Here is a 23,196-nt window from a genome sequence, read left to right as displayed (position 1 = left end):
TCATGCAAAGAGTGACTTAGAGCTAAGTCCTGAGCTGTTAGTGATCCTCGCCTGCATTTTGGGGAGACACTGGTCAAGAGCTAGGATGGGACGCCAGGCTCCCCCACCCCGCTCCCCCGCATCCAGGCAGGGAAAGTGCCTACCAGATGCACATGACCAGGACAAGGGAGAGAGCAGGGACATCCCACTGGATTGCAGTCACCTATGTGTTTCTCGCCCCGCCCCCTGCCCGCATGGGAGCTCCCTCAGTGCCAGGCCTGTGCCCACCCACAGCTCACCCACTGCTCCAAGCTAGCTGCAGTGCTGCTCTCCCAGAATGCTAAATACAAACCAGCAGACCCTAACCCCACCGTGTGTCATCTCCAGGACGGCCAGGGCCCTCTCCTGGAATCCCAGCTACTTGGGAGGTTGAGGCAGGAGGACACCAAGTTGGAGGCCAGTCTCAGCAACTCGGTGAGGTCGTGTCTCAAAATCATAAAAAAAAATCAAAAGGACTGAGGCTACAGCTCAGTGGTAAAATGCCACTGGGTTCAGTCCCCAGTATCAGAAAAGCAACAAGGCGGGGGCCTCCCGGAGGACAGTGCTGAGGGTGACCTGCCGCGGGGGCTGGGCAGGCTCTCCCGCCCCCGGCTCTGCAGCTGGGCTGCTCCCGCCCGAGAGGAGGTGAGAAGGAACACATATTTTTAGGAAGTTTATTTTTCTTCTTCCAGGAAAATGACTCTAAATGTGCAGTTTATTCCCAGGAAGGTGGGGGAGCGTTCGTGGAGCCGCTTCGGGTGGAGGCCGCCTCGCCCGCCCCCTCCTGCGCTCTTCCCCTGCCAGGGGACAGGAGGCCCAAGCCCCGCCCAGCCTGGCCTGGCCCTGAACCTGACCTGAGAGTGGCCGGGGTCTTGGTGCAGGTGCTCCTCCCGGGAGTGGGCAGAGGGCCTAGGGGACAGGGGGCAGGGACGGGCTCCCAGCTCCGCCACAGGCTCTGACCTGGGGCCAGACCCTCCCCCCTCCTCCGGCCTCCCTCTCCTCACTTGTGAAATGGGCAGATGATAGGGGTGGCAGGGGACAGCTCTGTCCACCCCAGGGGGTGGTGCATGCAGCCCCAGAACAGTCCCACAGTCACTCACACATGACCCTCTTGGACTCCCCACGTGGTGGGCCTCCCTCCAGGCCCCCTGGACTCCTCCGCTTCTGCTCAGAGGCGAAGTGGCTGAATGAGCGGCTGCAGCTCGGTCTCCTCATCTGCTCCTCCCTCCCAGGCTGTTCCCGGTTTCCCACCTGTGGTCCCCTCCCAGCCTGTGTGCTCAGGTTCCAGGAGCCAGGCCCCACCCCACTGAGGTCCCCGAGGTCCCCGAGCCCTGCTCTGCCCTCACGCAGAACCCCTGCTCCAGGCCTGGCCAGACCTGCCCCACACGGGGGCTGCCTGCGGGGATCTCTGCAGCTCCACTGGCCCCTCCTGCAAGGCCAGCCCAGCCTTGTCCCTCAGGTAAGAATCCAACTTGCTCCCTCCCCTCCACCCCGCTGTCCTGAGGGTCAATTCCCAGGTAACAGGCCTAGGAGACACCCACGTGCAAATCCTGGTCCCAGGCCTGGCTGCGCTGGGGTGCCACCAGCCACAGGGGCCTCCGACAGCTCGCCCAGCCTGCCCAGAGCCAAGGTTGGGGCATGGCCCCGTGGGACCTCATGGCCAGGTCCCTTGGGTGGTCCCCAAGGGTGGGGACCAACACTCCTCACCTCTTGCCTGGCCTGTGGATCCTCCTAACCCTACCGACCACACTGGACTTCTACAGCAAAAGGCCTCTGAGCTCCCCAAGCCTTCCAGAGAGGACTCGGTTCTTCCCCATCAGAAGCTTTCCTGCGGAACGTTGTTTTAGTTTCTGAGTTTTGGGGGTCATTGACCCTTTGGGCTTTTCCCAGAAGCCAGGCTGTGCTTTGGCCTCCTTCCTGACTCCAGGGCAAATCAGGAAGTTGTAGTGGGGAGGGGGTGGACTCGAGGTGGGGGAGGGGGACAGGGAGTTGTGTTGCAGGCCCTGTGGTGGTCTTGAGCCGGGAGGGCACTTGTGTTTGGAAAGCCCGGCTCATTAAATCCTCCTGAGGCCATGAGGATAGCAAGGCACAGTGCCAAAAGCTAAGGCTCTGTCATCACACTGCCTGGCTCAAATCTTGGCTCATCCACTTTTAGGCTGTGTGACCTGAGGCAAGTTACTTAACTTCTCTGAGCCCTAGATTCCCTGACTGTTAAAAGGGGACAAAGTAAAGAGCAAAAACATATACAGTGCTTCCTGGACGCCAGGCTGTCTAGAAGAGTCAGCTCATTTGGTCCTTGTGGCAGCAACCCTGGAAGGACAGTGAGAAGAGTAACGGGAACTTGCTCTCCTGGCAAGGGGCGCTCTAGTTATTACTGTACTGTCTGGTTAGCCAGCCTTCTGGGGGCTGTGAGCACCCACCGTGTGCCGAGCCTGGGCAGACCCTTGGTTGCCTTGTTAGAACCAGGAGGGTAGGGGAAGGTCCCCGGGTGAGGCCGGGTGGGAGTGGGACAGCTGCTTGGGACATGGGCAGGGGTTTGGGGTGCTGGGCTTCATCTGTGTCCCCAGGTTGGTGTGTGGCTCCTCAGTGACTAAGTCATCAGCAGACACTTCCCAGCCTCTAGACCTGTCATTGCCAGTGTCATTGTGTCATTGCTAACAGTCTGGGTCAAGATCTTGGCCTCACTTGCCAGTTATGGGGTCTTGGGCTTGTCCCCCACTTCCCTGTGCCCTGTTTTCTCATCTGGAAGGTGGGGATGATGTCGTGTGCACGTCCTAAAGCAGTAGCTGTACTTGAGCTCTTGTCTGTTGGGGATGCCCTCAGTTCCAGCCAAGACAGACAGTAGAAACTGGAAACAGGGTCTGGATGCAGGACGGGTGTGATCAGGGTATTGGGCAGAGCGGGACCAGCGCTGCTCACCCCAAGGTCATTGGGAAGCTTTCCCAGAGGAAATGATGTGACTCTGAGGGGCCAGGTGGGCTGTGAGAGTTTGTGCCGGGAGAGGACAGCATCACATGCCTGCGGGGTGTAGTGGCACTGTGGATGGAGCTGGGACATGGCCCATTGCAGGGGAGGGTGACTGTGTGGAGGTGCCGTGCTTGAGGGAGTTGGATGTGTGCATCTGCGAGCTCCAGGAGCCCGGGAGCCCTGGCATGGGGAGCTTGGTCCCCGAGGTCCCGACCTCTGTTCTGGCTGCGACCAGGGTCTTGGAGGAGCAGCAGGTGGCGCTCCCGGCCTGGCCAAAGATTCTCCACACACACCCCTCCCCACTTCTCCAGGCGTGGGGAAGAGGCTGCTGTTTCCAGAAGCCAGAGGGTCCTGCTCCCTGCCTAGTTTCTACATGGTGACCGCAGGGCCCCCTGCGTCTTGCTCACCTCCCAAAACAGAGTACTCGCCCCCTGTCACAATAGCCACTGGCATCTGTGTTCAGAAGTCCTCCCGTGCTGGCATCTGGCTCCTCCTAACCCCCACTCTGGACCTCTCGGTCCCTCAGAGCCAGTCTTCCCGCTGGTCTTCTCAGCCTCTCTGGAAGGGAATTTTATGTCCACATCCGGGTCCCTTCCTTTATTTTATTTTTGGTACCAGGGATTAAACTCAGGGGCACTCGACCCCTGAGCCACATCCCCAGCCCTATTTTGTATTACATTTAGAGACAGGGTCTCACTGAGTTGCTTAGGGCCTTGCCATTGCTGAGGCTGGCTTTCAACTCAGGATCCTCCTGCCTCAGCCTCCCCAGCCCCTTGGAGGTAGTCCAGAAAACATATCCAAAGTAACAGCAGAGCTGGGATTGGAACCCAGGTACTGACCCACCCAGAGCCAGACCTCTCCAGCTCCAGGCTGTGACGTTCCACAAGACCAACTCCCCATCTGCACGGCCCCCAGCCTTTCCCCACCCAGCTCCCCAAGGAGATGGCTCAATTCCAAAAGATTTGGGAATGGTATTCCAGAGGTTGGGATCTCAGAATTCTTAGGAATATTTGTGGAGGTGTGGGGGTGCTGGTGATTGAGCCCCAGGGGTGCTTTACCACTGAGCCAGATCCCCCAGTCCTTTCAACCCTTATTTTGAGATAGGGCCTCACGAAGATGCTGAGGTTGTCCTTGAACTTGTGATCTTCCTGCCTCAGCCTCCTGAGTGGCTGGGATGTCAGCCTCCATGCCTGGTGTCCTAGGGATTTTTGAATCACAAAGTTGAACACTCTCCCTCTCTCTCTGCAGGATGTCTGCCTAAGGACAGCTAGCCTGGGCTCACACACCCTTTAGGGACCCACTTACTCCCCCTCCTCTCAGGGACCCCTTTTAACACATCTCTACCTTAGGTTGAGCTGACCTTTGTTTTCTTGACTACCTCCCAAGAGGCTGCAGGCCCTGACACCCAGAGGCCATGGTTACTCCCAGGGGTCTGTCCCTCCGGGCCTGCCCCTGTCTGCTCCACTATTCTTTCCTCAGGCAAATGGCTCCAGTTTTGAGGTGTGTGCATGTGTGTGTGTGTGTGTGTGTGTGTTTTCATTGCTGCTGGGTAGAATAGAACCCAGGGCTGGGAGCATACTAGGCAAGTACTCTGCCTCCGAGCTCCACCCACACCCCTGGGCTGACAGCAGCCCTGAACTGGGGGTGCAGGGACCCAGGCGCCAGAGACGAGCGAGAGCGACTGAGAGCAAAAGTGAATTTGCCGTCATCAGCAAACAACCTCAGTTTCCTCACCAAAGAAGTGGAGCTATCAACAGTTCCGACCTCATGGAGCTCCTGAGATGTTGACAAGATAATCCAAGGAAAGTGCTTGGTCAAGGACATGTGCTCAGGGATTAATAAGTGTTTAACCCTCCCCCTCTCTCCCCAAAACACCTGTGTGGGGTGAGTTCAGGTGAATGAGAACCGTACTCATTGATTCTGCAGGTTGGTGGGTTGTTTCTCTGTGCCGGGGATTGAATCCAGGGTGCCTAACCACTGAGCCACATTCCCAGCCCATTTTTATTTTTTATTTTGAGACAGAGCCTTGCTAAGTTGCCCAGGTCCTCACCAAGTTGCTGAAGCTGACCTCAAATTTACTATCCCTCTGTCTCAGCCTCCCAAGTCCATGTGAAGACAGGCCTGTGCCACCACATCCCGTGATTCTGTGAATTTGTACTGAGCACCCACTGCATGCCAGGCCAGGCTGGTGTGGGGGTCAGCAGTGACTGACTGCAGCGGGACTCAAATAAATAGGGAGAATGTGGGACATCAGATGGAGACGGAAGCAAAGGAGAAACCACCCCAAATACAATAAGGCCGCCAGGGCTGGCGTCACCCAGAGGTGCTCTGTACTCCCACTGTGCCTGGAAGGAGTGGTCTCCATTCTACTGGGAGGAATCCGAGTCTCACCTGGGGAAGCCGAGCTGCTATGGGGCTGCCCACCATCTCCTCTCCAACCCTAGTGACAGGGCCCAAGTCAACACTCCACACCCCATTCCATGGTGGTCTCGCTGGGTGGAATTGAGGCCCAGAGAGGGTCAGGCCTAGTCTGAGGGCAACAGCCAGTCCGCATTCTGAGGACACGAAGGTCGGGGTCTTGGGTGATCTCCGGCCCCTTCCTAGGCTGGCTGGGGCGTGGGGTGAAGATGGGAGTCCTGGAATGAATGGAGCCCACAGGAGGCTGCTGGGTGGGGACACACACCTCGGACCCTAGAAGGAACGGCATGGCCCGCGGGGTCCTCGGGTTCAGCCCTCCCGGCCGCGGGCGGAGGACGCGCGGAGCGGAACTGGGTCCTGCAGCCCCGGGCCCGAGCCTGCCGCGCCGGGCGGGGCGGGCGGGGGTCGCAGCTCGGCGCGCACCCCCGCGCACCCCCGCGCGCTCCCCCGAGCACTCCCGCGCACTCGCGCGCACCCCTGCGCGCACCCGCGCACAGCCCGCCCCGCCCGCCGCGCTGGGGGCGGCCCGGTGGCGGCGGCGGCGCACGCTTCCTGCGGGCGCGGCCGCTGTGGGCGCGGAGCCGCGAGCGAGGCGGAGCCGGAGCGGAGCCGGAGCCGGCCCCGAGCCGGAGCCCGACGAGCCGCGCCGCCGCCGCCAGCGCCGGAACAAAGGCGCCGCCGCCATGAAGCCGGGGCCGCCGCACCGCGCCGGGGCCGCCCGCGGGGCCGCAGCCGGGAACGGGGCCGCGGCCGCGCCCGGGGCCCGCGGGCTGCTCCTGCCGCCGCTGCTGCTGCTGCTGCTGGCCGGGCGCGCCGCGGGGGTGAGTGACGCGCCCGCCCCGCGGGGACCCCCCCCCCCGCGACCCGCCGGGACCCCCGGCCGGGCCGCAGCCCGCAGCCCCTCCCCCACCGCCCGGGAGCCGCCGCCGCCGCTCGGGGCTTCGTCCCCTTCCCGGAGGACCCCTCCCCCGAGGGAGGCCCCGGCGGGAGCGCGGGTCGCAGCAGGTCCCCGCAGGTCCCCGCCACCCGGGCAGCCGGGTGGACCGCCTCCCGCGGGCGGAGCGGGGTCCCCCGCCGCGGCCCGAGGGGAACCGCGAGGGCCTGGTGGCCGGCGGGGGTCCCGGGGCTGGGTGTGTCTTGGGGCCAGAGTAAGCGCGGCGCTTGCCTCGTGGGTGTGCCCAGACCGCGGCCACTTTTGGGAGCCGGGCGGATTCCTCTGCTGGGGGAGGGTGTGCGTTGGGTCTCTCTCGGGTCGCCTCCCCCCAGCCACCAGTAGGGCAGTGGGGACTCCCGAGGGGGCGGGGGGAGGGTGACTTGGTGAAGGTGACCCAGTGTGTGTGCAGCGTGGCCACCCCAGCGAGGAGCCCTGGGACCTGTGGGGTGTGCCCTGGGAAGGATGTGCCCACTCTCTGTGCCGATGCCACCATGCCCCCTGTGGGTGGTTGAGTGAGGGTGACCCATTGTGCACTGTAACCGGCTGGGCCACTAGGACCCGGGCCATGTGTGCCCGCAGGATCACAGGGGTCCAGTGTGGAGAGACCTCTGGTGGGCGTGTGCTTGGCCCATCAGAGTGTGTGTGCGTGAGTGCATGGGTGACCTCAGCATGAGCAAGGACCCTTGAGGGAGGCACATGTGTGCAGGTAGAGATGTGTGGGAGGTGACCCCTGAATGTCCCTTGGAGTGACTGCAGCAGCTGGGGGTTGAACTTGGTCCCAGCTCCATCAGGAAGCAGGAGGAAGGGGTTGGAAGAAGAGCCACATCTCCCCTTTGAGGGACCCAGGTCCGAAGTGAGTTCTTCTGTGGCACTTGCCCAGATCCAGGGTGGGGTACAGTGAATTGGAGATCAGTAGGTCCCACCTCTTGAGCAGTTCTGGGAACAGTGATGCCCTGGCCCCATCCCCTGGGCTAAGAAGGAGGGGTCCGTCCCGCAGGCTGCCTGGCCTGGAGCCGCCCTCCTCTTCCAGCCCCAGCTGGCAGTCTGTCTAGAGCGGGTCCCTGCAGGGGCTTCAGGATTGGTTCTTCATCAGCCTTCCCCAGCCTTCCCCATGAGGCGACTGGCCTCCTGCCTCATCTCCAGTTCCCCTGGGGGCTGAGGGGAAGAGGTCCCTAGGATGGATAGCCACCTGGCCTGTCCTAGCCACTGGGGACACTTTCTCAGCTGCATTTCTAGATCCTTAAAAATTTGGGAATCACTGTTCAGGGTCAAAATCCCAATACTACCACCTGTTCACGGGGTGATCTTGGGCAGGTTATCCCCCTGGTCAGCCTTGGGCTTCCTCTCTGTGAAATGGGGTTGAAGACACCCTCCTCAGGGGTGAGAATAGCTGGCAGGTGCACAGACCCAGGAGGAGCAAGTGACGGTAAGGAGCACAGGACAAAGTTCTGGAGACAGGAGGCCTGGTGGGATGCGGGGCTGGGCAAGTCGCTCCCTGGCTGGCACCTGCTCCTCAGCCGTGAAAGGAGGCTCGTGCTTGGCACCTCGTGGGGTGGAGAGAGGAATTAAATGAGAGCGGTTCAGGATCTGGTGCATAGTAGGACCTTGACAAGGCAGGGTGCCCCTGAGGTAGGGCTGTCCTGGCTCTGAGCCCGTGCTGGGTGGCAGATCGAGCAGCCCTCTGCCCACCCCCAGGCTCTGGTCTCAGGCTCCATGCTTGGCTTGGCATCGGGCAGAGCAGGGGTGCAGCAGAGGTGGGAGGGGAACATGGTGTCACTCCGGGCCTTGCATCTCCCCAGGGGTCTGGCTGTTGAAAAAGGCTGTCACCCTTCTTGTGCCTCATCTGGCCTGGGAAGCAAAGGGTCAGTGGGTGGCGCCTGGTGGGCAGGGATGCCACCCCTCAGAAGAGGGTGATGCCTGTATTAGGCGAGGCTGTTAGACCAGAAGAGCCCCAGTCAGGTGGCTCTAGGTGTGGCCTTGGGGTGGGGTCTTCTCAGGACATCAGCGGGTGGGCAGCAGATGGGTCAAGCAGGGGAGGAAAGGGTGGCCCCTGGGTCCACCTGTGTATATGAGGGGGTGATCTCCCCTTGGGGAGTCCTCACTCCTGGACTGCCAGGTGACCTTCTGAGGAACATCTCCTTCCAGAGCCACCTCTGCTGCTCCACCCAGTCACTCCCTGCCATGGCTTGGAGAGTGGGGATCTTGGAAATGCAGCTTTAAGAACATGGTCTTCTAAAGGTCCAGGCCTGGAAGGGATCCCAGGTGTCACTTAGGCTTTTGAATGCTCTCAGGGATGGGAGCTCAGTGATTTGTGGCTGTGTGACTTTGTGAAAGTTACTTAACTTCTCAGTGCCTCACATTCCACTTCTGCAAAGTGGGAGAATAGGAGTGTGAAGAGCAATCTTCCTGCCCCATGCCTGGCTCAGGTTCCATGCTCTTTATAGAGTTGTCATTCTGTGGTTGGGTGGTGGCAGGGGTGGGGAGGGGAAGGTGGGTGACTGTGTGACCCACTCGTCAGGGTAGGGTCCCTGCTCCCACCCACTCCTGCGCTTGGAAGCCTTGGTGGCCCCCCCGGCTGCTGCTCCATGCTGCTGTGGTCGTGAGCCTCGGAGGCTGGGGCCAGATCGTCCTTACTATAAAGGGTGAAGGTTGGGGGCTCTGAGCTGTTCCAGGCCAGGTCCTGGGGGGACATCCTTCCCTCCCAGATGTTGGGGGATGAGCCCAGGGACAGTGAAGGGACCTGCAGCCTGACTCCCCAGGCAGCAGGGCTGGGGGGGGGGGTGGACACCAGCTGTGTGACTTGGGGAGTGGGGACAGGAGGTGTCAGCCTCAGGGAGGCTGCGATGAGAAAAGGAGCCGCTTGAGGAGACCGAGTGTGGTGGGAGCCTAGAGAGCCAGGAGGGTTTTCTGGAGGAGGTGACTTTGGAACTCTCTCTAAAAGTGGTTGTCACGGGCCACGGAGCAAGCGGTCCCCTTCCCTGACTTTCCATTTTCTTATCATTTGGGGACAGAGACTGACTCCCAGGACCATCGTGGGCGAGGGGTGACGGCTCTGAACCTGGAGCTCTGCCCTCTGGGGAGAGTCGGCCTCTAGCTGATTGGAGGGTCTCCTCTGGCCCCTGCCTTGGGGGTGGTGGGGGCCCTGCCGTCCAGGAGAGCCGCAATGGCTCCCCCACTCATGGCCTGGGGCCTGGCTCCCTGGGCTGCCCCCAGTGGTGCCCGTGGGGCGGCTCTGGGCTTGGGCTCTGGAAGAAGCTGGGGCAGCGATGGAATGGGAGGGCGTCTGCCTCTTGGGGGAAAGGGGGGACGGGGCACATTCAAGGGGCGTCAGTGACATTCTGAAGGCTGGAGCCCGCTGGCCGCGGGAGGCCACAGCATCTCTGCCCTGCAAGCCTGTGTGCCGAGGGCCCGCCGAGGCAGGGCCTCACCTGAGGCTTGACAAGAGAAACAGCAGCTGGCCACCCGGGCGCCTGGCCCACCGAGTGGGCACCACGCCTGTTTTGGCTAGTTAGTCCTTTTGAGCATCTCCTGAGTCGGAGTTATCAGAACCTCTGTTTTACAGGTGAGGAAATGGGGCCCAGAGAAGTGAAGGGATTCACTCAGAGTCACACAGCCACAAAGCAGCACAGCTGTATTGGGCCAGGGCCTGGCAGGCTCCTAGGTGTGGCCTGCTGTCCTAATCCCGTGCCCTCTTGCCATGCCATTTGGGCATTTTGCTTCACCTCTCTGGGGCCTCCCTACCCCCAGCCCCTAGGGTGGGAGGGGCTGGACCCTGACTGTATCTGTCACTGTTCACCAAGTACCTGTTCCTAACAGGTGCGTGCCATGTCCCTTCCGACCCAGTTCTCCCGCCCGCCGCTTTGGAAGTCTGTGGTGCCGTCTTGAGTTGTGAATGGGGGAAGGTTTGTGGCTGTGTGACCTTGTGAAAGTTACTTAACTTCTCAGTGTCTTCCACTTCTGCGAAGTGGGAGAATAGGAGTGTGAAGGGCAAGCTTCCCGCCCCAGGCCTGGCCCCGGGCGCTTCCTCCTCATAGGGGTCTGCCATCTGTCAAAGTGGCCCCTCTGAGAGCCCTCGGGATGGGTGAGGGAAGTCATACGACTGTGTGCGGTGAGGGGCTCGTGCCGGGCCGAGTGGTCAGGCACAGCCAAGAGGGGCAGTGTGTGGAGCCTCAGGATGAGAGGGCTCTGAACACCCACCACCGCCCTGGATGTGTGCTGCCTGCCCCCCACGTGGTGACCAGACCTTGAGAGTTGTGTCCCTGCCTCTGAGTGCTGGCCCTCTGCCCTCGCTCTCCAGCCTCGCAGTGAGTGAGACTCAGAGGGCAGTGGCTTGGCAGGGTCTCCTGCAGACAAGAGTGTGTCACGGTGCTTTCCTGACAGACCACGAGCTTCCTGGGGTACCCTCTCACTGACCTCCCAGGGGCCACTGAGTGGCTGGCCCAGAATTAATCAATCAATTTATTTATTGTACTGGGGATTGAGCCCAGGGACACTACCACTGGGCCACATCCCCAGCCCTTTTTATTATTAGTCTTTTCTCCCAAGTTGCCGAGGCTGGCCTTGAACTTGGGATCCTCCTGCCTCAGCCTCCCCAGTTGCTGTATTGCAGGTGTGGTCCACGGCACCAGTTTGGCCCATGACCGAATGGTTCAAGAGGGTACATGAATGCGCAAGGGAATTAACAGGTGAATGAAGGAAAGAAGGAGCCTGGATTGAGACTCCCTCTCAGTGTGGGTGGGGTGGGGGAAGAGTGCGGCTGACAGTCCTGCTGTGTCCAGGGCGTGTGTCCATGGGTTGGAAGGCGCCAGGGGGCTGCCTGGGGCAGGCCTGCGGTCTGAGCACCCAGGCGGGGCCAGCCGTGTCTGGCCAGGACAGAGGGACTGTGGCTCTGGGCTCCAGCCAGCTTCTTGGAGCCTGTGATTTTGTGTCTCCGGGGGCAGAGTGGCCAGAGCTGGGAGCTGCCCACGGCCCAGCCCCTGACTCCTGCCATCCCTCCCAACACTGTGCTAGCGGGAGCAGGGCTGGGCTGGTCCTGGACCACCTGGCTTGTCTCGCTGGCCCCTTCGGACCTCTGTCCCCTGGAACATTCCACCACACGCTGGGAAACCCCTCCCCACCGCCCTGTCCCCAGTTGCCCTGACTCCCAGCCTCCCGGGACTCCAGGAGGCCGGGAGACCGCCCGGCCCTCCTGAGCAGACCCTGGTTAGAGGGGTGGCCGCTCCCCTCCCCCACTGACCAGGCCCAGTCTTAGCGCCAAACAGGAAGTGGTGATTACAGGGGAGTCTGAGCGGCCATGGCTGAGGGCCGGCAGTGGGGGGGGGTGCAGTGAATGATCTGGCTCCTTTCCTACCTGGCTGTGGGGGGCCCCGGGCAGGGACGCCTGTGCTGGCCTTTTACACGAGATGGAGTGGGTTCAACCGCCCTGTTGTCCACCTGCCTGAGGCTTGCCTGTGCCCACCCCTCAGCTCCTCTCAGGCCTTGGTGCTATGTCTGTTTGGGGGCCACCAAGCCTAAGGGTACAACTTGAAGTAGGAGGAGCAGGGGCTCTGGACGCAATTAGTCCAGGGTAGAAATCCTGGTTCTTTCAGCTTCTTGCTGTGTGACCTTGACAAGTCCACTTAACCCCTCTGAGCTTCAATCTTTTCTTTAACATGGAGAGTTGTGGTTGTTTGGGAATTAATAATGTGAAGTAATACACAAAAGTAAGTGCGGGTGGTTTTGATGCTGTTTTCCTTCACTCACCTGCGTGGGTTTGCGTTTCTCCTGCCCCTCTCTTGGTCTTACTGAGGACTTGTTCTCCAGGGACAGGAGCTTGGAGACAGGTCCCCTTGGAGAGTGTGGGGACCAAGTTTGAATGATTGTGGGGGATCTTTAAAGCAGAACCCTGGGCTGGGGACCACCCTGAAAGGGAGATCTCGGACCAAGACTCTCAACTGGAGCTGGCAGGGTTCAGGGCAGATGGGAGGAAGCGCTTTCCAGCGCCTTCTGGTGCTGAGTCTGGAGAATTTGGTTCTGCAGAGCCGTTGGGCAGCCTGCAGCCCGGACTGGAGGCACAGGAGTGGACCTTGGGCCCTTCAGTCCTGGGCCTCCAGGACATGGAGGCGCTGGGCCTTCCCACTTGCTCTCCAGCCAGGGGGCATCTTGGCCGTGCTCCGCTTATTCCCCAGGCCCCGGGGAGACCCTGGAGACATGGCCCCCTGCACAGCCTGCCGTCCCTCAGGTGATGGCCTGGGCCTTACCCAAGGTCCAGGAGGTCTCAGAGTCTCCTGCTGCCCTCACAGGTTGGTGGCACCCCTCACAGAGAGGACTCACACAGCCAGAGCGACGGGGCCTGGTGCTGGGTGCCCGTCCCCTGCTCTGGAGCTGTGCCCCCCTGGTGGCAGATTTCGTGTCCTACGTAGGTTAGGGCCAGGGCTTTCTGGGGTGGGACAGGACAGGGGACGGTGCTGACGAGGCCCTGCATCTGATTCTGGGATGTCTGTGAGCTTCGGGGCTGCTGGTGGGACTCTTCCAGGCTCCCCAGAGCTCCCCGCACCCCCACACCACCAGGCAGACCCCGATCCTCCAGCCCCACCCGCCCACAGCCCAGTCTCTAAGGAGAGCCATCTCTAACCCGCCACGGGACGCGGGAACGTCATTGGCGCACACTGAGCGCACACTGATTGCCAGTTCAGTCGCCGGCACCGGGGCTGCGGGGGCTCATTAGACCTGTCCTCCCCCCTGGCTTGGGGGCAGATGCTGGGAGGCGTGTGGGGACCGAGTAGGCTCGGCTCTTGGGGAGCTGGGGACAGGGCTCTTGGCACTTGTGCTCTCAGGAGACCTGGGGACCTGTCGCAGCTGCCTTCCCCGGGGCCTCGGGGTGTGGGTGCCTCTGTGGGTCTCTTCTGTTCTCTCGCTGTCCCAACCCGGGGCCGGGCTGCTGCTGGGCCTGGGGTGTCCACGCTGAGTCCTGCTTGGGTGCTGCCCTCCAGGTGTTGCAGGGTCAGGGAGACAAACACGTGTGACGGTGGCGGCCGTGATGGCCTGGCCCCACAGACAGACCGTGCTCCCCGTACGTACCTGCAGTGCTCAGCATGCTCCTCACCACACTCCTGCGGGGCAGGTGGGGACCCCATTTTACTGATGGGGACCTCGAGGCCTGAGAGGTGGGGCAGTTAGTGGGACCCCGGTGCCTGCAGGGGGAGCAGGTGCGGGTGGCCGGCTCTTGACCAGCCTCTGTCTCCCCTTGTGTCCAACGGGGCGCTGGTTCCCGACTGTCAGGCTGTGGCCGGGCAGCGCTGGGGAGGGGAGCTGGTGGACTAGCCGGAAGCTGGTTGAGAGGAAGCTGCTGCCGGTGGCCACCTTCATTTTCATGATGGCGCTTTCCTCACCATCATCGTGTCAGTGGGGGTCCCCCTAACTGGTCAGGGTAGCAGACAGCTGTTTCCCTCTCTGGGTCTCCACTTCCCATCTGTGAAATGGGGAGATTGATGGAGTGGCCCAGGGGCCCCTCCAGCCTTCCCAGGGGAGGGACTATCAGAAAGACCCGGGGCCAGACAGGATGGGGCCTGACAGAGAGTGACCAGGAGGAAGTGCAGGCCTGCAGGGCTGGGAGAGGGAGGCCACCCTCTTCACGTGGCCTGCCTGGGTTCCTCTTGGGCCACAGGTGGGGGAGGGGGGACTCTCTCCCTAACCCTGGGGGCCCTGATCCATCAAACCCGGGCCACCAGGGGCCTGGGTCTTGAGTCTGGTTTCCTGGGGGGCAGAGTTCAGTACCTGGGTCCTTGTCCCCACCCTGCTGGTGACCGGATGCCCCCTCTGGTTCTGGCCAGTGCTAAGTGCTCAGTGCTTGGAGGCTCTGCCTGGCTCCTGGCCTCAGGAAGCTCCCACTTAGGTGGGGGAGGGGATGGGGTGTGAGGGCCTGGCTCTGACTCGGTGACTCCATGGATTGAGAAGCTCCATGGCCCAGGCGTCCGTGGATCGGGTCTTGAAGGACGGTTGTCTGTCAATAGGCAGAGGGACTGGGTGTGCAGAGACGGGGACATCAGGGACGTAACTGTGGTTGAAAGCGGTGATCTCCAGGCGGAGGGGGGAGCCACGTGTGGGGAGGGACTGCTCCATGCATCTAACAGACACTCACAGGGCACTCCCTCCCTGGGGACCTGGCCTGTGCCCCAGGCTGTTCTGTGGCTGAACGGTGGATCCCCACAGGTCCTCAACCTGGCCCCAGTGCTCACAAGCTGGGCTCCGAGTCCAAACCAACGCATCTCTGGCAGGCAGGGTGTTGGTCTATCCAGGGGTCGAGTTACTTTGCCAAATGGCTCATGTGTAAAAACTCACCTCATTCTCACAGTGGCCTTATGAGGGAGATGCGAGCAATATCTTGATTTTACAGAAGAGGAGATTGAGACACAGAGAGGTGAAGTAACTTGTCCAAGGTCACAGAGCTAGTAAGGGGCAGAGTTGGAATTTGAACCCTAGGAGTTTGGCCCCCGAGTCCTGTGAGTCCTGTTTCACGCATGAGCACTGCTCCGGCTGCCTCATGTTCCACAAACCGTAGAGCATGGGGCCCAGAGAGGAGGAGTTGAAGGCCAAGCGGGCCTTGCTAGGTACCAGGATCTGTGTGGCTGCTGGGGGCAGGGGGTTGCCCAAAGACCAGAGGCTCTTCACGTCCATGTGGGTCAGTTCTCTGTCACATTTTCTGTCCGTGTTGGGCATGGGCTGAGGCTAACCCAGGCTGAGGAAAGACCAGAAATGGTTTTAGGAAGGAAGCCTGGAAATGCTTTTGTCCAAGTTCATTGTCCTAAAGTGGAACCGCAGCGGGGCATAGTAAATGTCTTCTGAAACCCTGTTGTTCAGCCTCCTATTTTACACTTGGAGAAGTTGAAGCTCAGAGAGGTACTTGAGAGGTACAGGGAGGTACTTGTTGCCCAAGGCAACACAGCAAATTGGTGACGGAGCTAGGACTAAGGACTGCATCCTGAGTGCTGAGTAGGGCTCCGTCCCCGGTACCATGCTTCTTCTTTTTACCTATCTCTGTTCTGCCCGGAATGCAGACCCAGGTCCACCCCCTCTTCCAGGAAGCCTTCCTTGACCACCCAGCTGCACGCATGCCCAGTGCTCTGTGCTAAGTCACCTCCCTTCAGTGCACTTCTCCAGCCTCTTCCCTTTGCCCTGTTCACCCACGTTGCACCAAGCACCCCGCGTGTCTACCCTGTGGACTCTTTTCTCCGGTGAACTCTTGTTTTTCCTCCAGCGCCCAGTACACACACCCTCTCTTCCCAGCTCCTGAGCCCTGGGGGCCCCTCCTTCTGTCCTACATCCCTCTTCTAGTTCCCAAGCGCTGCTCCTCTTCCACAGGTGAGGATTCTTGGCCCAGCCCCAGCTCTGTTCCTGGTTCCTGGCTCCCGCAGGGCTACACTGTTACCTCTCTGGAGCCCTCCCTTGGATACACTGTTGCTGCCTGCTCCCCCATTACATCATCCCCCTCCCCTCCCAGCAGCACTCTGTTTCATTTCCCCAAATCCTGACATTGCTACATTGTTTCTTTTCTTTGCATTCACACATCCTCAATCTGTTTTATTTCTAGTTCTCCCTATTGTCACACCTTGTCCCTCCTCCCCAACCCCCTGCCCATGTGATCCCTAAGCCTGGGAGGGGAGGAAAGTGGAGTGTGGCCTGAGGGGACACAGCTGAGGCTGAGGGGCCAAGGGTGTGGATGACCTTCTGGACTTCCACCTCCCAGGAGGGGGGGCGCTCTGGGCTTGCTGGGGGGGGGGGGGCTTGGGCGCAGCTCTCCCTCCTCCCTCCTGCCTCCTGCCCACCTCTTCCCTCCTCTGTCTTTCCTGGAGCTGCTCCTCCTCCTCCTCCTCCTCCTCCTCCTCCTCCTCCTCCTGCTCTGATTCCTGTAGGCCTCTCCGCCCCTCCTTCCCTGGCTGGTTAGAGCCTCTCTCTCTCCGGCTGTGACTCAGGGGGGGCCCCCTGGACTGAGGATTGTCCTGGGTGCAGGGGTCTAAGGGGCCCAGGGGGTAGCTGGGGCCAGGCTGGGAGCACCCTTCCCTACTTCTCACCCTTCTGGCCCAGAACTCCCAATGCCCTTCCTCTGGAGTTTTGAGGACAAAAAGCCCCAAGAGTCAGTCCCTGGCCTCACCCTGAGGCAGGTAACTGAGCTCACAGCGTCAGGACAGAGCAGCCCCTGCGTCCCCTGCTTGTGCTCTGGGAGCTGAGCCTGGCTTGGCCTGATCCTGTTCTTCCATGAGGTGGGAGCGGGGAGGCTTGTGGGGGCCATCTCAGGTGCAGACCTGGCCCGGGCGGCCCGTGAGGCTGTGGCCGCAGCGGGGTGGTCCTTTCCCATGGTGGTGGTGGTCAGGACTTAGGTGTGGGCCAGGGGCTGCTTTGTGCATGCAGATGTGTTGCTGGGTCTGTGCTGATGGGTGGGGGTCCTCGTGTCTGTGGCCCCCCTGACTGCTGTCCTCCTGCTTCCCACGAAGGGCTCACCCCAACTCTGTGACTGCAGATGGTTGTGGCTCCTGGGAGGGTGGCAGAGGAAGCTGGGAGACACCCCTCCTGCCTTGAGAGGGTCAGATGTCCTTGGAAATGTGTGCAGGCACAGACACACGGACAGGGACATACACTCCTGCAGGTGCTCAGGGACCACTGCAGAGATGCAGCCCCGTGTGCCGCACGAGCAGGCCAGACCCACACAGCTGTGCCCGCCCACCCTGGACCACCCCAGGCAGACGCGCATGGTGCATCAAGACAGGAAGCCCTGAATGTGCTTACACGCGTCGTGCGTGAGCGTGCAAGCACACACGTTGCTAGGGCTCTGAGCTATTGGGAGTGCTCGTCCTTAATCCCAGTTCTTAATCCCAGGCCAGAGGGGCAGAGCCCAGGCCAGAGGGGCAGCTGGTCATCTGGCCTCCTTAGGTGATTAAGGCAAGGCGGGGGTGGGGACAGGGGCTCAGAGCTTTGTCTCCTGCCTAACCTCCAGGGATACTCCTTTCCCCCAATTCCCCAAACTCAGCCTTGGGTTCCTGTAAAGATCCAGTTACAAGTAATTTACTAAACCCTGGGTGCAGATGTGCCAGGACAGAGGAGGAGAGAGGGCAGTGCTGTGTGTCCCTGGGGACAGGGACAGCTGGGGTGGGAGAGGCCAGGTCCCTTCCCTCGACTGCCCACCCATGAGGACCCAGTCGAATTCTCAGCAGGGGGCCTCTGGGGTTCTCTGATCTCGGGGAGGCCTGTTTCTTGCTGGAACATTCCTGATGAAGTGGGAGATTCAGGTCCCTGAGCAGAGAGGTGTTCACCAGGGACAAGGCTGGAATGGGGACACTTCTGTGGGGAGGTGAGGCCTGAGCTGAGCACTGAAGGGGTCAGCTCCTGGGACCCTTGAAATGCATGAGCTGACCCATCCTGGGGGTGTAGCTGACATCTTCTAGGCGGGGACCAGGGCTGCCGATGGCCGTGCTGTTGGCAAACGCCCGAGGTTATGAGGCGTGGTGAGGATGCTCCTGGTGGGAGGGGCTCCGAGGCCACTGTCCCTTGGATGCCGGGGCAGGGCACATCCCACACCCAGGGCACTGTGGGCTGCACCAGGCTGTGCGAGCTGCGTCCCCTCCTTCCCACGTTGGGAGGGACATGTGTCTGAGGGAAGGCCGCTTGCCTGCTGGGTGGCCTTGGGCAGGTAACTGTACCTGTCCTCTGAGCCTGCGTTGTCCTCTGTAAACGGGCCACTTCCCATTGTGCTGTAGGGAATGGCAGGGACTCAGGGTTCCGTGGCTAAGGAGCCGGCAGAGGTCATGAGAGGCCTCTGTGGCCCAAGAGGTGGAAGTCACTCGTCCTGTTCTTGTCCTGGAACTTGGAGAAGCACTGTCCCAGCAACCTCCCTGGCTGATGTCCAACTTTTGGCCCGTCTTTTCTAGCTGGGGTCCTTCTCTCATGAGTTTTGTCTTCTACAAGGCTCTGGCTCCCTGAGACCCTTTGGGACTCATTCATTCATCTCCTGGGGGCCTGGGCCTGCGGGGGCAGCTGGGCCTCTGGTTGACCTTGTCCTGGGGCAGCTCCCTGTCGGGAAGGGGGTCAAGCTGGTGTTATGGAGGGTCAGGGGCAGGAGCCGGGTCTTCTGGCCTCGTGGGGGGAGGACCTGGGAGGGCTTTCCCATGGCCTTGTCCCTGGACTGTGGGACTGGTGAGGGCCAGGACACTCAGGGTCTCCGAAGCCCTGGTGGGCGTGTGACTCAGCTCAGGGGTTGGCCTGTGCTGTGGGCTGAGGAGGAGCCGCAGGACACCTCAGGGGGGAGCTCTGGGCCTCAGGAGGCATCAGGGGAGGGCAGGAGGGGCGCCGGGGTTCTGTCTGGTCTCCTCCACCCCATCCCTGGGACGGAGGGGCAGGGGGTCCTGTGGAGTTGGCCTCCCGTCTCCCGGATCCTTCGAGGCCTCTACCCTGCACCTGTGAGGTTCAGTGCGGTGGCCTCCCCCATCGGAACAGTGAGACATGAGAAGATGAGACAGGGCCAGGGAGAGAGGGGATCCCTGTGGCGGGGGGCTGGACCCGAGGACCCGGGGGCTTTAGGCTTTCTACCTGAGTCCAGCCCACAGGGACGGCGGGGGGGGGGGGGGCGCCTCAGACACCTGCCCGACCCAGGCCTGGCTGCCCCAGCCCAGCCCCAGCCTCAGGACAGACGCCTCCGTGCAGAGAAGAGAGAGCGGAAACCAGCCCCGGGGCTTGGCGGCTGCCAGCTGGCTGGGTGGAGGTGGTGCCCGGGAGCCAAGGGGGCGGCTGGAGCCATGGCAGGAGACTGTCCTTGGGGCTACCCCAGACAGCCAGGGACAGGGCAGAGGAACCTGGGTTCAGCTTCACCGCTCTCTTGTTAGGGTCGCATCCTCACGTGCTGCTGAGGGCGGCCGGGCTGGCCACGGGCATCCCAGACCATCGAGGGCGCAGCCGGGGACCTGAGGTCTGGGGTGGAGGTGACGGCCAGCCAGCGTCCGGACTGGCCTCCCTCCTCTAAGTCCCTCTCAAAACTCTGGGCCAAGCCTGTCCTCTCCCAGCGGCCACCCTTGACAACATGGCCTTTAAAAAGCTCAAAGGAGACCATCGCTGACCTGGGCCTCTCCCACCTGTGAGCCATGGAGTGGCATTTGCTCATCCAAATGTGGGTGTCATGGAGCCTTCTCCTAGGACTTGGTCTGGGGATACTCCAGTAGAGAACGAGGACAGGTCAAGGGTGTCATCCGGATGAGGAACGCTGGGCTTCTCTGCACGATCTGCATCTGAGTCCAGGCTCTGCTGTGTGACCCTGGGCAAGTTTCTCCCTCTCTCTGAGCCCCAGTCTCACATGTCTTCCTTTTTAAACCACAGCTTAACTGGGGTTCGACTCACGTGCCGTAATGTGTGGACGGTGGTCCCCTGGCCACGCTTTCACTTCCCCTAGTTGTCGTTACAGTCAATTGCGGTTTCAAAGAGTCAAGGGGAAATCCCAGAAATAAACAATTCATGAATTTTAAATAAAGGCTCACCGTTCTGCGTAGTGTGAGCAAACCTCGAGCCGTCCTGTTCTGTCCTCCTGGGATGGGACCGACCCGGCTGCCTCCACTGCCTGCCCCGTCGTTGGGTAGCGTTGACTGTTTTTGGTAGCCCAGCGTTTGTGTTCAGGTGACCCTTGTCGTACTGAATAGTGGCTCCAAAGTGCAGGAGTAGTGACACGGAGGAGGCACGGGCATTAACACGGAGGGACAGAGGAACTCTGGTACCACATGGCAGCACAGCAGGACCCCAGGAAGAACGCGGAGGGTGTGCAGGGTGCCTCTATCTGATGCTTCCACATCCACGGGGGGGTTTGGGATTTATTCCCCGCGGCTGGAGGCTGTGGTGCTGTGATTGAAAGCTTTTTAGTGTGTTGACAGAGTCGTGCAGCCATCCCCGACTTCAGGATGTTCTTATCACCCTGTAAGGAAACCTGTGTCCATAGCAGTGGCCTCCTGTTCCTTAAGTGTCCCAGAGAGTCACTCATCCCCCTCTGTCTCTGTGATCAGCCTATCCTGGAAATTTCACCTGAGTTGCACCATGCAACACGTGGCCTTTTGTGACTGAATTCTCTCCCTTCGCAGAGTGCTTTCCAGGTTGACTCAAACCCAGCTCGGATCCGCACTTCATTATTATTAATGTCACTGTTTTGCTGACCGATACCCACTGCGGGGACGTACTGTGTTTGATTCATCCATTCGTCAGTGGATAGGCGTTCGGTTACTTTAGACTTTGTGGCTATTGTGGATAATGTCGCTTTTTTTTTTTTCTTTTTGGAACGTGGACATGTGTTTTCATTTCCCTGGAGTGTATACCATAGGAGTAGGATTTCTGAGTCATATGGGAACTCTCTGTTGAACGTTTTGAAGGAGCGCCAGCCTGTTCTGTAACGCGGCTGTCCCACTTCGCGTTCCCACCGGTGGGAGCGAGGGTTCTGGTTTCTCCAGAGCCCCGCCAGCTCGTCGGTATCTGGAGTTTGGATCGCACTCATCCTTGGACCGGCTCCTCCGTGGGTATTTATGGGACCTTGACTTTCAACCAGGCAGATTGCTCACTGCAACACTGGGAAGGGCCTCTCTCCCTCGAGGAGTCCTTGGGAGAACAGCCTCGATGCGGCACCCCGACGGGCCTGGCGCATAGGAGGTGCTCAGCAACAGGCGGAAAAGATTGTCAAGGGGCGAAGCTGGGCTGGCAGGAGTCACGCCCCGCCCCCAGGAGGAAGGAGAGCGCGGGCCGACCACCTGCTGTGTGACAACTGGAGCTCTGTCCTCGGGACCCCTGGTCTGCTCCAGGGTCCTGTGTATGCACCGCGGCACTGAGCGCAGGCCGGGCAGCTTGCCTGTGGTCACCAGCCAAGCAGGGCCTTGTCCGTAGCACCTCACTTAGCCCTCCTAGCCTTTGAGGTCAGCGCTGTTATGCTCACTTAGCAGGTAAAGAAACGGAGACCCCGAGGTAGACCTCCTTGCCCAGAGCTCATGGCTGCTGAAGGCCAGCTCTGGGATTTGGACCCAAGTAGTCTAGCTTTAGTGTCCCCGCTCATTCTGAGGCTCACCTGCCTCCCAGGACTTAGGAGATGCGGTGAAGGCTGGGCCACCAGTCTGTGCCCTCCCTTCCTGAGCCCACCCATGGCCCAGTCAGACCCTCCTCTTGGGCTGGAAGTGGCCCTGGGCAGGCCTCAGGGGCTCTGCCAGCCCCTCCCTGGTCTGGCTCCTTCCTGCGTGCCTGGCTTTCCATCGGGTGATGGTGGTGGTGACACCGAGGCCTCTGAACTCACCCTGTCAGTCTGGCCTGCTCTGTGCCTTGAAGCCGAACAGCCCAGAAGCCTGCGGGACAGCTCTGGGCGGGGGGCGGAGGACTCCACTGGCGAGTTCACCAGGTTATAAATAACCGCACACAGGAGGGGGGGTCAGCCAGTCGGACCCAGACACACCCACGCACGGGCGGGACACCTTGGTCATGAGTGTGTCTGGTGTGTGTCCCCAGGGTGTTCTCTTGGCTTGTGCCCAGAGGCTTCCAGGACAGCCAGGGGGTCGGGCCTGCCTCTGGCCGGCTCCAGCAGGGTCCGGGCCATTTCCCAGAGGAGGCCAGGGTCAGCCCAGCAGGTCCCCAGGTTGGTAAGGTCCCTGGAGTCCCTCACCTGGTTTCAGGTGGTCCTCGAGGTCTGACGATGACCCTTTGGCCCTTAGGCCTGTCCTGGGGGTATGGCGACCACAGGTGGCACTGGGGTCCCTGTCCACTGTCCCAGCCCCTCCCCTCCTGCCTTGTGCCCACTTCCTGGTGCCATCCTGGTCTCCGTCCAGGTTCACTGAGCTCCAGCAGGTCCCTGGCCTGAGTCTGTGGAGCACGGAGGCCATCTCACCCTCTCTGGGAGGACGGACGAGGGACAGTGTGAGGCTGGCCCTTCGCAGGTGTTGGCCGCATTGCTCCCCTCGCAGCCCAGGATGGCTGAAGGGGGCCAGAGTTGGCAGCCCCCCCCCCACCAGTCCTCGGATCTGCATGTTTTTTACGTAATTCACAGAGGCGTTTTATGACACGATATACTAGAGTCAGTCTCAGTTCCACTCCCCCCTCCTGGGCCACCTAGAGTCCCCCTGGCTGGATTTGGGGGATCAGAGACCACCCTTGTCTGACCCCCTGGTTTCTGCACTGGAAGACCAAGGCTCAGAGAAGGGCTCGCAGGGTGGCCGGGGCAGGAGGCAGGCCATGTGGGTCTGCGGGTGACCTCGTCCGCCGCGTTCACTGAGCAAAAAAAAAAAGGGAGACCAACTGTGCTTCAGGAATATCCTGGGTCCTGGGTACAGAGAAGTGACCTCACAGGAGCTGGCGGTGGCCGTTATAAACCAGGAGACAAATAAACACAGGCTTCCCCGGCAGCTGACCTGGTGTTGACCGTCGCGGGGTGTCTGGTGGCCAGGAAGGTGAGCTTGGAGTAGGGCACTGGCATGTCCAGCACCTGACTGCCTATCGCAGCTGACACCTTCAGTGCCAGGGACCATAACCCCCGTTTTGTGGGAGGGCAAACGGAGGCGGGTGGGGGGAGGAATCAGCCCCCTGTGGAAGGGGGAAGCCGCCCTGGACGTCCGCAGGCTCCTGAGGGCTGGGCCTGCGGGCCCCTGGGCCTCGGGTGGTGGCCCCTGTCCCTTCTGTTGGCAAGTTGGTTGTGCAACCTGGAGACCCCATGCCCAAGGCACCTGCAGTGAGTCACAGGGCAGTGGGTGGGGCTGCTCACCTGAACTGGGCCACCTGTCTCACAGGTGGCCTTGTCCTCCACTTCTAGATATCCACTATGTCTGTTTCTGTGCAGGGCACTGGGTGCATGGGTGGGTGGTCTCTGCCAATTGCCCCGCTCTCCGGGA

At 61.0% G+C, this 23,196-nt stretch overlaps 1 protein-coding gene across 1 annotated transcript in view; it reads left to right on the top strand.

The window, feature by feature from the left end:
• The first annotated feature begins 5,998 nt into the window (after window positions 1–5,998).
• Sdc3 (syndecan 3) overlaps window positions 5,999–23,196 on the top strand; it is a 34,481-nt gene continuing 17,283 nt past the window's right edge. Inside the window, exon 1 of the mRNA XM_071617561.1 lies at window positions 5,999–6,224. Coding sequence (XP_071473662.1) covers window positions 6,087–6,224 — 138 coding nt within the window. The 5' untranslated portion in view covers window positions 5,999–6,086. The remainder of the gene's footprint in view (window positions 6,225–23,196) is intronic.

The sequence above is a fragment of the Marmota flaviventris genome, chromosome 10 (genome assembly GCF_047511675.1).
Source record: "Marmota flaviventris isolate mMarFla1 chromosome 10, mMarFla1.hap1, whole genome shotgun sequence".
NCBI lineage: Eukaryota > Metazoa > Chordata > Mammalia > Rodentia > Sciuridae > Marmota > Marmota flaviventris.
This window is presented reverse-complemented; position numbering and strand designations above follow the sequence as displayed.